Source organism: Mobula birostris, chromosome 2 (assembly GCF_030028105.1).
Source record: "Mobula birostris isolate sMobBir1 chromosome 2, sMobBir1.hap1, whole genome shotgun sequence".
NCBI classification, from domain to species: Eukaryota; Metazoa; Chordata; class Chondrichthyes; order Myliobatiformes; family Myliobatidae; genus Mobula; species Mobula birostris.
In genome coordinates, this window is record NC_092371.1 from 179,223,263 (window position 1) to 179,237,754 (window position 14,492).

Sequence of the window (14,492 nt, forward strand, 5' to 3'; positions counted from 1 at the left end):
CCTACCGTGTGCACACCTGCTTTTCCCCGTGACTATCCACTTCCCGGTAAAACTGCGAGCGTTTCCACCCTTCCTCGGATTTCACCCAACACCCTCCCGGGGAGCGCCAATCCTGTCCCAAGAACGGCATCCTTAGCTCAGAAGAGACTCCAACCACCTCCGACTGTGCTTTTATTCCGTTGTGATTCCAACAAACAGCTCGAACGTTTACATCACAACTGACAAGCGACGTTCCTTCACAGGCAACCCCGACCTTCCGCACTGCCTTTGTTGACAGAAGCGCTGCGGTAGTTCCACCCCAACCCCCATTTAGCCACTCGAAACCAATGAAAAGTGAGCTCCTCCTCTTTATTCCGCAATGTCTAGAGCTTTCACTGGTCCATTTTAACGTCAATCGTCAAGAAGACGCGAGTGCTTTTCCTCCTTCCTTATGTGCTTGTTCCCCAAAACTATCCAGTTGCGGGTTCATCTAATAGTACGACGTTTTTTTTCCCCGTGTGTAACTGAGAATCAGCCTTGTGAGAAGAAATCATTATATCTCATAAAGAAATATATATCCTGTTCTAATAAACAGTTGGACTGAAAGTATCAAAGATGTAAAAAAGAGATTATACTGTAGAATTTGCGGCAACTACCGGGACACTAAATTGCAGATAAAGGAAAGGTGTGAAAAACATGTTTGTTGTAGTGGGTGAGTTCGAACTCCTTCATAAAGACTCCTTACCGCTAAAAGTTTAGATGGGGTTAGATGGACCTTTGAGGGATTCTTAAATCAACGTGTTGAAAACAATAGAGGGCCTAGTACTGGGTAGCCAGGTGACTGAACTTTCAAAGGGAGAACATTTAGGGTACAATGATCAAAGCTCCCTAAGTTTTGAAATAGACTCAGGTATGGATTTTGCAGGAGAGCATTAAATTGGAGCAGGACAAGTTACAAGAGTATTAGGCAGGAACTAGGGAAAGTTGAAGCAGAAAATTAATCAATAAACAATAAACTGTAAGTAGGAGAAAGGCTGCAGATGTTGGAAGTCCAAAGCAACACACATAAAATGCTGGAGGAACACAGCAGGTCAGGTAGCATCTATGGAAAGGAATAAATATTCAGCATTACCGACTGAGACACTTCTTCAGAATGGAAAGGAAGGGGGAAGGAGCCAGAATAAAAATGTGGGGGGAGTAAACAATAAACTGTTCTGCCTTCAATACTATTATTACAAGCAAATTCATCACCAAATTCCAGACCTGGGAATCAATGCCTCCCTATGCAACTGAATCCATTGTAAGAGTCTGTTCTAATTCCAACTGAGGCTGCACTCTGGATAATGGTGAGTACAGGAAGGAGAGAGAGAGCTTAGTGGCATGGTATCTTGACAGCAATCGTTCCCTCAATGTCAACTATACAAAAGAGCTGGTCATCAACTTCAGAAAAGGGATGGTGGGCTTGCACATGCTGCTGTTCAGATTGAGAGGGTGGAGATTTTAAAGTGCATTAGCTAGGTGAGGTAGGTGGTGAAGGGTACATTGGCCCAAGTGATGGAGGGGGAGAGGGCTGAAAGACCAGTCTGGTGGGACAAGTGGAAACAGAGAAAAAAACCTATGAGCAGGTAGAGTAGGACAGTGCTGGGACTTTGTGAGGGGAGGTAGAAAAGGAGAGGGGGTGTGGAAAGTAGAGATAAAGACAGAACTGTGAAAGGAAGCCAGCCATGGGAAGGGATAGAAAGGGTAGGCCAGGTGAGAAGAAATGCAAATGAATTCCAGCATCTTCAATCTCTGATGTCTCCAAAGAAATTAAGTAATTGGTTAGGAGATAACATAAAAACATATTCCAAAAAAGAAAACCATTTGACTAATCATGCCCATTCCTGGGATGCTATAGCCATATTGGAAATGTGGCTGAGAAAACCACTAGACCGATTGCCTAATATTCCCTGTTATAGATGCGATGAACATGAGAGAGGTACAACTTAGCAAGGAGGGAGTGTCGCCTTGTTGATAAGGGAGGACATATCAGCAGTACTTTGAAATTAAACTTTTGAGGGATCATTCATTGAGGCCATATGGGTAGAACTTAGAAAAAAGAAGGGAAGGGTCACTTTAGGCCCCCAATTGTCAACGGGGAGTTGAGGAGCAGGTTTGTTGAATAATTGCTCATAGTTGTATGAATAATAGGGCTGTGGGACAGTTTAATTTCCCTGTATTGACTGGAGAACCTACAGTGATCAGGACCCAGATGGATGTAATTTGTGAACTGTATCCAGGAATATTTCCTGAGTCAATAAATGTATATACGTGGAGGGTTCAGTACTGGACCTCCTCTTAGGGTACAATGTGCAGTGAGTAACTGTTGTGACAGCCATGGAGAAATTTGACTGTACTGACTAGAATTCTATAAATCTATTCATTATAGGAATAGATTCTCTACACTCTCATTCCTGATGCAGGGCTGTGCCCTGAAATTTCAACCATCCCTTTGCCTCCTCAGTTGATGCTTGACCTGCTGATTCCACCAACAGTATGGTTTTCAATTGAAGTTCCCGTAAGTATAGTCTCCCTTCTACATAAATATAAAAATTGATATGCAAAAGCATTTCTAAGCCTGTGCATTAATAATTTCAGTAGGAGACTGAAATACCAGGCAACCACTGCTGTCGGCATATGAACCATAGTAATGATCTTCTAGTCCAGATGGTGCAGATCTGTGCTTTGTATTGAAGTTGCAGCTCAGACGTAGTTGTTTTTGGGTTCATAGTGATGGTTTAGGGACTGAGAGCAAGGGTAGGGGTCAGGTAGCGTTTAGGAACGTAGATGTAGGGAGGTTAGAGATCAGAGCAGAGTCTAGGCCTCTGCTTCTTGCTCGAAGGGCAGCAATGTGGACGTGTGACTAAGGATACCCATGGTTGAATATCGGGCTGGCAGACCAGTGAGAACTAGAATTAGTGGACTCCCTAGGTCGGCAAGTCAATGGATTGGAGTTCCGTGCAGGCAGTAGGTACGAGGGCTGGTGACAAACCCACCCCAGGTTTGCGGGTCAATGGGACTGGAGTTTAAAGCCTAGTGTTTGGGGTCCCATCACTGGCAAGTCTGGAGTTTGGGTGTTAATCCATGGTTCTCAGTTATCATCATCACTAGCAATTCCTGGGGTTGATACCAAAGATCAAAATCCAAAGGTTGATAGGAAGTTCAGTAGTTGAGGCCTAGTGTCTGGAGTCCTGAGTCTGCAAGTCTCTGTGAGTCTACAGGGGAAATCAAAAGCCTAATATCTGCAAATCTGAGTCCAGTGGAGGCTGGAGGTGGAAGACGTTCTGTCCGGGGGTTGGAGGACTGTGTGTGCGTGGGTGGAAGGGAGGAACAGGGCTTGTTTTGCCATTGTTGTTTTGTCATTTGTTCTATTTTGCTGCATTCTGTGTTGTTTTGCTGAGCACTTTGGGCATGCTATGTTGCCACTGGAATGTATGGCAACACTTGTGGGCTGCCCTTAGCACACACTTGGGTATGTTGGTTGTTAACACAAATGACGCATTTCACTATTTGTTTCGATGTACATATGATAAATAATCTGATCTGAAACCTGCCCCTCACATTGCCTTTAAACTGCACTCCTCCCCAAAAGTATGTCCTCTCGTGTTTTACATTTGAACCCTGGGGAACAGATTCTGACGGTCTAAGTATCTATGCCTCCCCCAATTTTAAAAATCTCTATCTCTACAGAGGATAGTTTTTAAAGCTTAAAGTAGTGAGGGAATGTTGATGCTGGCTGTTATCTATAAACAGCAGTCTGTTGCAGGTATTGCTGCTGTCTAGGTGGTCCAAGGACAAACAGAGCAGTGAGGTTGGACCTACTGTGGCAGTAGACAAGTTGCAGTAATTCTAGGTCCTTGCTCGGGTAGTAGCCAATTATAGCCATGACTGGCCTCTCAAAGCACTTCATCACAGCAGAGTGAGTGTTACTGGGTGATGGTTGTTGAGTCACCCTGCTCTTTTTGGGCATTAGTATCCTTGATGCTCTGTTAAAGCAGGTTGGAACCTCAGACCGCACAAATGAGAGGCTGAAGACGTCTATGACGTCCAGCCGGTTGTCAGCATAGATTTCCTGGCAGGCACACCATCGGGATCTGATGCCTTATAATGGTTCATCCTCTTTAAAGATGTTCTGTTGTTGGCCCCGTTTAGAGATCACAGGATCTCCAGATGCTATGAGAATTCGTCCAAGTGTTGTGTTATTCTGCTTTTCAAAGTGTGCATAAAAGTCATTGGGCAGTAAAGCAACAGAGCCATTTATGCTGTTAGGTTTTGTCTTGTAGGAAATAATAGCATGCAACCTCTGACAAAGCAGTTGTGCATACAATTGTGTATCTACCACGTCACATTTTCGCTCTCACAATGGCCTTTTGCAAGTCATACGTTGACTTCTTGTGGAGTTCTGGATTACCAGTTCTGAATGCCACAGATCTAACATTCACTGCATTGCAAATCTCCTAGTTCTTCCAGGGCTTCTGGTTAAGGAAGACTTGGTATATTCTCAAAGGCATCTGCATGGGTCCCAGCTATGTCTACTTTTTGTTAGCAATGTGGAATAGTCCATATTCCAAGCCTTCCCCAGAAATCCTCCCCAACTCTTTCTGCGCTACATTGATGACTGCATTGGTGCTGCTTCATGCATCCATGCTGAGCTCATCAACTTCACCAATTTTGCCTCCAACTTCCAACCTGCCCTTAATTTCACTTGCTCTTTTTCTAGTACATCTCTCCCCTTTCTCAATCTCCCTGTTTCGATCTCTGGGGACAAATTGTCTACCGACATATTTTATAAACCTACAGATTCCCATGGCTATCTTGACTATACCCCTTCTCACTCCGCCTCCTGTAAAATGTCATTTCCTTTTCTCAGTTCTTTCATCTGTCATATCTGATCCCAGAATGCCGCTTTCCAGGACATCAAAAGTGTCCTCTTTCTTCAAAAAAATGGTGTTTCCCTTTGTCTACCAGTGATGCTGTCCTCTCCTGCATTTCCTCCATTTCCTGGACATCCACACTCACCCCATCTTCCTCCCACCTTAACAGGGATTGTATTCCTCGTCCTCACCTAACCACCCCATGAGCCTCTGCATCCAACATATTATCCTTCGCCACTTTCGTCATCTTCAACTGGATCCTACCACGAAACACATCTTAACAGCCCCCCCCCCGCCAACTCTCCACTTTCCACAGGGATCACTCACACTGTGAAGTGCTACACCTGCTCATTAACCTCCTCCCTCACCTCCATTCGGACCGCTGGCAGTCCTTCCAGGTGAGGCAATACCTTACCTGTGAATCTGTTGGGTTCTGCTGTATCTGATCCCCCTGACACAGCTTCCTCCACATTGGTAAGACCCGACAAAAATTGTGGGACTGCTTTCCCGAGCATCTTCGCTCCATTTCAGAATTTCTCAGTGGCCAACCATTTCAATTCCAATCCCCATTCCCATTCTGACATGTCAGATCATGGCCTCCTCTTCTGCCATGATGAGGCCATTCTCAGATTTGGAGGAGCAACACCCTATATTCCATTCAGGTAGCCTCCAAACTGATGGCATGAACATCAATTTCTCCAACTTATGATAACTTTCCCCCCTCCCGCTTCTATTCTTCTCTCTGACTTCTTACCTATTCTCCTCACCAGCCTGTCACCTCCCCCTTACCTCTCTCCCATGGTTCACTCTCCTCTTCGATCTGCATTCCACACACCACACTGTGGAAAGAAAAAGTTACCTCTGGCATATCTCCTCCAATCATCTTAAAATTATGGTCCCTGATATTAGCCAATTCTGCCCTGGGATAAAGTCTCTGGCTAGCCAATCAATCTATGTATCATCTTGTACACCTCTATCAAGTCATCCCTCACTCTCCTTCACTCCAAAGGGAAAAGCCCTGCTCACTATCCTCAAAAGACATGCTCACTAACCCAGGCAGCATCCTCGTAAATCTCCTCTGCATTTTCCAAATCCTATAATGAGGCAATCAGAACTGAACACAATATTCCAAGTGAATAAAAAGCAGGGAATAAATAGCTGGAAGATCACCTCATGGCACTTGAGCTCCTTACCCTGACTAATGAAGGCCAGCACAATGTACACCTTCTTAGTAACTGCTTCAATTTACAGGGCAACTTTGAGGATGTGGAGCTAAGATCCTGCTGTTCCTCCATACTGCTTAGATTCCTGCCATTAATTCTGTATTCTGCCTTCCAATCTGAATCACATCAGATTTTTCTTGGTTGATCTCCATCTGCCACTTCCCAGCTCAGCTCTGCATCCTGTCAATATCTCATTTTAACCTAGACATTTGCCTACATGATCGAGAACTCTATTAACCTTTGTGTCATCTGCAAACTTACTATCCTACCCTAACGCTTCCGCAGCCAAGTCATTTATTATAATCACAATGAGTAGGTGTCCCTATGGAAGACCACTGGTTACTGACTTCTAGGCAGAATAGACTCCATCTATAACCACCCTAGGGAGCTTAACTTAAAGGAACCCTTAGGAGGCAGTGATAATAAATTTATTCTGCAATTTGAGAGGGGGAAGCATAACTCACATATATCAGTGTCACAATGGAATAAAGGGAATTTCAGAGACATGAGGGAGGAACTTGCCCAGGTGGATTAGAGGGGGATGACACCAGAACAGAGGTGGCTGAGGTTTCTGGGAATAGTTCATAAGGTACGGGATAGATATGTCCCACAGGAGAAGTTGTTCTCAAGTACCAGGGCTAGGAAATTGTAGCTGACAAAGGAAGTTAATAACTACATAAAAGCTAAGGAAAAGCTATATAAGGTAGCAAAAATGAGTGGTAGCAAAATTTGAATGACTGGGAAACTTTTAAAATCCAACAAAAGGCAAGTGAAAAAGCTATAAGAAGGGAAACTATGAAATATGAGTGCTGACTAGCCAATAATATAAAGAAGTATACGCAAAGATTTTTCAGTTAAACAATGAATAAAAGGGAGGTGAGAGTTGATGATGGACCACTTTAAAATGATGCTGGTGAGGAAGTAATGGGGGGGGGGAACAAAGAAATGGCAGATGAACTTAATGGGTATTTTGCTTCATTCGTTACTGTGGAAGACATTAGCTGTATGTCAGAGATCCACGAGTGTCAGGAAGCAGGAGTGAGTACCATTGCTATTAAAAAGGAAGAAGTGAGAGGCAAGCTGAAAGGTGTTAAGGTGGATAAGTCACCTGGACCAGATAGACTTCATCCCAGAGTCCTGACAGAGGTTGCTGCAGAGATAACTGCTGCACTGGTCATGATCTTTCAAGAATCACTTGATTCTGGCATGGTCCCAGTGCACTGGAAAATTGCAAATATCACTCCACTCTTTAAGAAGGGAGGAAGACAAATGAGAGGAATTTATCAGCCAATTAGCCTAACCTCAGTTGCCGGGAAAGTATTGGAGTCCATTATTAAGGACATTTTGGAGACTAACAATAAAATAAGTCAAAGTCAGCATGGTTTCTATGAAGGGAAATCTTGCCTGACAAATCTGTTAGAAATTTTCGAGCAGGGTGGACAAAGGAGGGGTAGTGGATGTCATTTACTTTCATTTTCAGAAGGCATTTGTAAAGGTGTCACACATGAGGCTGCTTAAAAATATAAAATCCTATAGTGTTATGGGAAATATACTGGCATGGATAGAGGAATGACTGACAGGCAGGAGGCAGTGAGTGGGAATAAATTGGGTCTTTTCTGATTGGCTCCCAGTGACTAGTGGTGTTCCTTAGGAGTCAGTATTGGGACAACTACATTTCCCATTGTTCGTCAATGATTTAAATAGTGGAATTGATTGAAATATTGAATTGACTTTATTCCTTACATCCTTCACATACATGAGGAGTAAAAATCTTTATGTTACGTCTCCATCTAAAAGTGCAATGTGCAATCATAGTAATTTATAATAATTTATAATTAATAGAACAGTCAATGTAACATAGAGATAAACTCAAATCAGCATGAGTTAATCAATCTGATGGCCTGGTGGAAAAAGCTATCCCGGAGCCTGTTGGTCCTAGCTTTTATGCTGCGGTATTGTTTCCCAGATGGTAGCAGCTGGAATAGATTGTGCTTAGGGTGACTTGAGTCCCCAATGATCCTACAGGCCCACTTTTCACACCTGTCTTTGTAAATGTCCTGAATCATGTTCACAACTACAGATGCGCTGGGCTGTCCACACCACTCTCTGCAGAATCCTATGATTAGGGGAGGTACAGTTCCCATACCAGGAACTGATGCACCCAGTCAGGATGCTTTCAATTGTGCCCTTTTAGAAAGTTCTTAGGATTTGGGGGCCCATACCAAACTTCCTCAACCGTCTGAGATGAAAGAGGCACCGTTGTGCCTTTTTCACCACACAGCTGGTGTGTACAGACCATGTGAGGTCCTTGGTGATGCAGATGCCAAGGAACTTAAAACTGTTTACCCTCTCAACCCCAGATCTATTGATGTCAATAGGAGTTAGCCCATCTCCATTCCTCCTGTAATCCACAACAAGCTCCTTTGTTTTTGCGACATTGAAGGAGAGGTTATTTTCTTGACACCGCTGTGTCAGAGAAATGACTTCTTCCCCGTAGGCCACCTCTTTATTATTTGAGATTAGGCCAATCAATGCAGTGTTGCGGCAAATTTAATGAGCAGATTAAAACTCTGAGTGACGACATAGTTATGGGTATACAGGGAGTAAAGGAGGGGACAGTACACAGTCTTGAAGAGCTTCTGGGTTGAGAGTCAGAGGGGTGAAGGTGAGGGAGCCACTCTTACCACCTGCTGGGCGATCTGACAGGATGTCCAAGTTCCAGCTGCACAAGGCAGGGTCGGAGCCGAGGTCTCTGAGCTTCCTGTCGAGCCTGGAGGGAATTATGCCGTTGAATTCTGAACTGTAGTCCAAAATCATGCATTCTCACATAAGCATCCTTCTTTTCCAGATGTGTAAGGATGCTATGTAGAGCAGTAGATATTATGTCATCTGTTGATCGCTTGATGGCTTTGTGGCAAAGTTTGTGGATGATACGAAATTGGGTGGAAGGGTAGGTAGTGCTAAGGAAACAATTTGTCTAAGTCCTGCTGCCAAGGATTGCAGCAGGACTTAGACAAATTAGAAGAATGGGCAAAAAAGTAGTAGATGGAATACAGAGTTGGGAAATGTGCGATAATGTATTTTGGTAAAAGGAACAATAGTGCAGACTGTTCTCTAAATGAGGCAAAAATTCGAACATCAGAGGTGCAGAAGAACTTAGCAGTCAATGTGCTTGACTCCCAGAAGATTAATTCACAGGATGAGTCTGTGGTAAAGAAGGCAAGTGTGATGTTGACATTTATTTCAAGGAAAACAGGATATAAAAACAAGTGGATAATGCTGAAGCTTTGTAAGACACTAGTCAAGCTGTACTTGGAGTATTGTTCACAGTTTTGGGCCCCTTTGACCAGAGGAGCTCCATGAGCATGATTCTGGGAATGAAGGGGTTAACATATGAGGAGCATTTGGCAGCTTTTGGCCTGTGCTTGGAATTTAGAAGAGTGCATGAGACTCTTTATTGAAACCAAATGAATATTGAAAGGACTAGATAGGTGGATGTGGAGAGGATGTTTCCTATGGTGGGGGTATTGAAAACTAGAGGCCGCAGCCTCAAAATTGAGGGGCGACTTTTTAGAACAGAAGTAAGGAGGAATTTTTTCGCTAAAGAGTGGTGAATCTGTGGAGTGCTTTACCACAGACTGCGGTGGAGGCCAAGTCCATGGGTATTTTCAAAGCGGAAGTTGATAGATTTCTGATATATCGGGGCATCAAGGGATATGCTGAGAGGGCAGGTGTATGGAGTTGAATGGGGTCCGGGATTAGCCATGGAACAGACTCGATGGGCTGAATGGCCTAATTCTGCTCCTATGTCTTATGGTCTTATAGTCCTTTATGTGTAAACCAATTTTGAATCTACATAGTCAAGTCTTCTTAGATCTGATGCCTCCTGATCCCTGAATGAGGGAACCTTATTACACGTTACTAAAATCCGCATACACTACATCCAGGTTAGTTGATCATTTTAAATTGACCTGTAATTGGGTTAGAGGTAAATCAGTGTCGATGGGAGTTGCTAAATTTAAGTTATCCCTACTCACACTCTTGAACACCTTTTTTTTGCCACCCTCCAATCATCTGGTACCGCTCCTGTGGCCAGTGAGGATGCAAATATCATCACCAAAGGTGCAGCAATCCCCAGTAACCTGGGTGTATCCCATCCAGCCCAGGGGCCTTTTTTTAAACTAATGTTTTTCAAAGGTTCCAGCATATAATCTTTCTGAATGTCAATATATTCTAGCATATCAGCCTGTTTTACCCTGTCATCACAAACGTCAAGGTCTCTCTCACTAGTGAATGCTGAAGCAAAGCATTCATTAAGGAGCACCCCTAACTTCTTCAACTCTAGGCAAGTGTTTCCTCTTCTATCACTGATTGGTTCTACCTCCACTCTAGCCATCCTTTTGTTCTTTACATAAGTGGATTACACCTCGTTGCTTTCCTTGATCCTACTTGACCAGATGTTGCCCATCTCTTGTTCCACATCTCCTCATCCTACCATACTTACCCTGCCTCAATGGGACAAAGATATCCAGAACCCAAAGCAACTGCTCCCTAAACAACCCACACATTTGTTTTGTAAATTTCCTTGACTATATATGTTCCCAATTTACAATCCAATGTAAGATGTTGGAAAAGATTTGTAGCTCGGGTTGAGGATATTGTTGTTGAGTGGCTCACCGAGTTGGCTTGTTAGCTTGCAGACATTTTGTTACCCAGCTCAGCAACAAGCCAGCTCGGTGACCCACTCAACAACAACATCCTCAACCCAAGTTACAAACCTTTTCCATGCCTAGCTGGGTAACGAAACATTTGCAAGCTAACAAGCCAGCTCGGTGAGACACTCAACAACACATTCCTATGTCTCTGCCTAATTGTATCATGATTCCCTTCTCCCCAGCCAAATACTTTCCAATACTCTCTGCTCCTATTCCTCTGCAAGGCTACGGTAAAAGTCAGGTTGTTATGGTCTCTGTCTCTGAATTGCTCACTCACCAAGTGATCTGATACCTGACCTGATTGATTGCCTAGCACCAAATCCAGTGTGGCCTCTTCTCCAGTTGGCTTGTCTACAGTTTGTGTCAAGAACCTAATAAGTTCTGCCCATCTAAACAACCCACACAAAATGCTGGACGGGACTGATGAAGTGTCTTGGCCCGAAATATTGACTGTTTACACTTTTTCATTGATGCTGCCTGCCTTACTGAGTTCTTCCAGCATTTTGAGTCTGTTGCTTGGATTTCCAGCACCTGCAGATTTTTTTTGTGTCGGTGAACCACCCCATCTAAACTTTTTGCACTAAGAAGGTATCAATATTAAGGAAATTGAAGACACCCAAGACAACAACCCTGTTATTTTTTGCACCTTTCCAAAATCTGCCACTTGATCTGTTTCTTAGTGTCTCTGTTGGTATGGGGGGCAGCAGGAGTCTATAGAATCTTCCCAATACAGTGATTGCTCCCTTCCACCAACACTGATTCAATAGACAATTCCTCCATGACTTCCTCCCCTTTTACAATTATGATGCTATCCTTGATTAGTAATGCCACTCCCCTTCTCTTTTATATCCCTCCTTGTTTCTATTGAAACATCTAAATATGGGAACATCCAGCAACATTCCTGTCCTTGCGCAAGCCAAATCTCTGAACTGGCCACAATATTATATTTGCATGTACTCAGTTCATCACCCTTGTTCCTGCAAGGAGACTCTGTACACCCTCCCTCTGGAATGTATGTGATTTCCCTGGATGTTCTAGTTTCCTCTCATAGTCCAAAGACATACCAGGTAGGTTAATTGGTCACTGTAAATTTTCCCATGATTAGGTTTGGGTTAAACTGGGATTGTCAGAGGTTGCTGGGACAGTGTGGCTCAAAGGGCTGGAAGAGAATATTCCACACTGTATCTCCAAATAAAAGTAAAATAATTCCTCAGCCAGATATCCTATTCTTACCCTCACTGGCAATCCAGAGATTACTGCACTTGAGCTCCTGCTTTTCAGTTTTGGCTCTCTCTTCAGGATCTTATCCTTTTTCCTACCTGTAACATTGGTACTAAAATGTACCATAACTTCAGGCTGCTCATGCATATTAAATTCCATCTGTCACTTCTTGCCCCAGATCTGTAACTGATCTATAACCCATTGTGTTCTTTGATAGTTTTTTACATTGTGTAAAAAATTTTGCTGTCGTCTGTGAATTTGCTAATCCTTCCATCTATATTTTCATCCATACCACTGATCTTCAACAACTGCCAGCTTGTACTTCTTCCCCCTTCCTCTACCTTCTTAATCTGGCTTCTGACCCTACCAGTCTTAGTGTAGGGTCTCATGTCGAAAAGTCAACTGCCTTTTATCCTCCCCTCCCCCATAGATGCTGCTTGGCAATGTTCTCTCTAATTTTTTTTTAATAGCTGCATGGATTAACTATTGTTCTGAGCAGGAAGTTTCTGCACTGCCTGAAAGCTGCACCGCAATTTAAATGTTTATTTTGTAATATGCATGCTATGAGTATTTAGAATAAAAGTTGAAGAGTAACACACTTTTTATTTATTAATTGAAGAGTACAATGAAATACAGTACAAAAAATAAAATACTTCATGTTTCATAAAATTTTTCTTACCCGTCTATTCCAGCTGCGTGGCAACAAATGCTATGTGCAGGGGAGCATTTCAGTTACTGTGCAGCCATGCACCCATGCAGCTTAGAGGGAATAGTGCTACCCGGCTTGCTGAGTCCCCCAGCATTTTGTGTGGGTTACAGTCAACATTCGGTGGCTAATTATTAGGTGCAGAAATGGAACTTGGTGTATTCTTCCGCACCTGTAGCCTACTCACTTCAAGGTTTGATGTTCTGTATGTTCAGAGATGCTCTTCTACTCACCACTGTTGTAATGTGTGGTTATTTCAGCTACTGTCATGTTCCCGTTAGCTTAAATCAGTCTGGGCATTCTCCTCAGACCTCTGTCATTAACAAGGCGTTTTCATCCACAGAACTGCCCCTTGCTGGATGTTTTTTGTTTCTCCTTCCATTCTCTCTAAACTCTAGAGACTGTTGTGCATGAAAATCAAGGAAATCAGCAGATTCTAAGATCCTCAAACCAGCCCATCATTCCACTGTTAAGGTCACATTGATCACATTTCCTCTTCATTTTGATTTTGAATAACAACTGAACCTCTCGACCATATATGCATACTTTTATGCACTGAGTTGCTGCCAAATGATTGGCTGATTATATATTTGCATTAACAAGCAGGTGTATATGTTGTTACGTACCCTGTAACTGGGTTGCCAAACCAGCAGAAATGGACCACTTAGTTGGAGTCTGGTTTAACAGAACTAATAAAGTTTTATTAAAGAAATAAGTAACACAGTACTCTAATCATAAGGATATAAATGCAACAGGTTAGCAATGTACACAGAACATAGAACATAGAATAGTACAGCGCAGTACAGGCCCTTCGGCCCACAATGTTGTGCTGACCCTCAAACCCTGCCTCCCATATAAGCCCCCACCTTAGATTCCTCCATATACCTGTCTAGTAGTCTCTTAAACTTCACTAGTGTATCGGCCTCCACCACTGACTCAGGCAGTGCATTCCACGCACCAACCACTCTCTGAGTAAAAAACCTTCCTCTAATATCCCCCTTGAACTTCCCACCCCTTACCTTAAAGCCATGTCCTCTTGTATTGAGCAGTGGTGCCCTGGGGAAGAGGCACTGGCTATCCATTCTATCTATTCCTCTCATTATCTTGTATACCTCTATCATGTCTCCTCTCATCTTCCTTCTCTCCAAAGAGTAAAGCCCTAGCTCCCTTAATCTCTGATCATAATGCATACTTTCTAAACCAGGCAGCATCCTGGTAAATCTCCTCTGTACCCTTTCCAATGCTTCCACATCCTTCCTATAGTGAGGTGACCAGAACTGGACACAGTACTCGAAGTGTGACCTAACCAGAGTTTTACAGAGCTGCATCATTACATCGCGACTCTTAAACTCTATCCCTCGACTTATGAAAGCTAACACCCCATAAGCTTTCTTAACTACCCTATCCACCTGTGAGACAACTTTCAGGGATCTGTGGGCATGTACCCCGAGATCCCTCTGCTCCTCCACACTACCAAGTATCCAAGTATCCAGAACTAGGGTAATAGGAATCAAACAAGCTCTATCGCAGTCTAGGGGTAAAATGATCAGTCTCAAGTGATGCAGAGTTCAGTTCAGCTTACTACAGTTCGCAATAATCGCTGTTGTGCCATTAGAGAGAGGGAGAGAGAGAGGGAATATGCAAATCTGATTCAGACAGACCTTTAATATTCTTTGCAGTTAGCCCTCGGGCAGACCCTTTGTTATGTCTTCTGTGTCACCGACTGTGACCCCTC

General features: G+C 43.3%; 1 protein-coding gene across 1 annotated transcript in view; it reads right to left on the minus strand.

Annotated features, from left to right (window-relative positions):
- fbxo25 (F-box protein 25) overlaps nt 1-293 on the minus strand; it is a 71,657-nt gene extending 71,364 nt beyond the window's left edge. Inside the window, exon 1 of the mRNA XM_072251145.1 lies at nt 6-293. Within this exon, the coding sequence (XP_072107246.1) occupies nt 6-130 (125 nt within the window). The 5' untranslated portion in view covers nt 131-293. The remainder of the gene's footprint in view (nt 1-5) is intronic.
- Between the last annotated feature and the right edge of the window lie 14,199 nt (nt 294-14,492).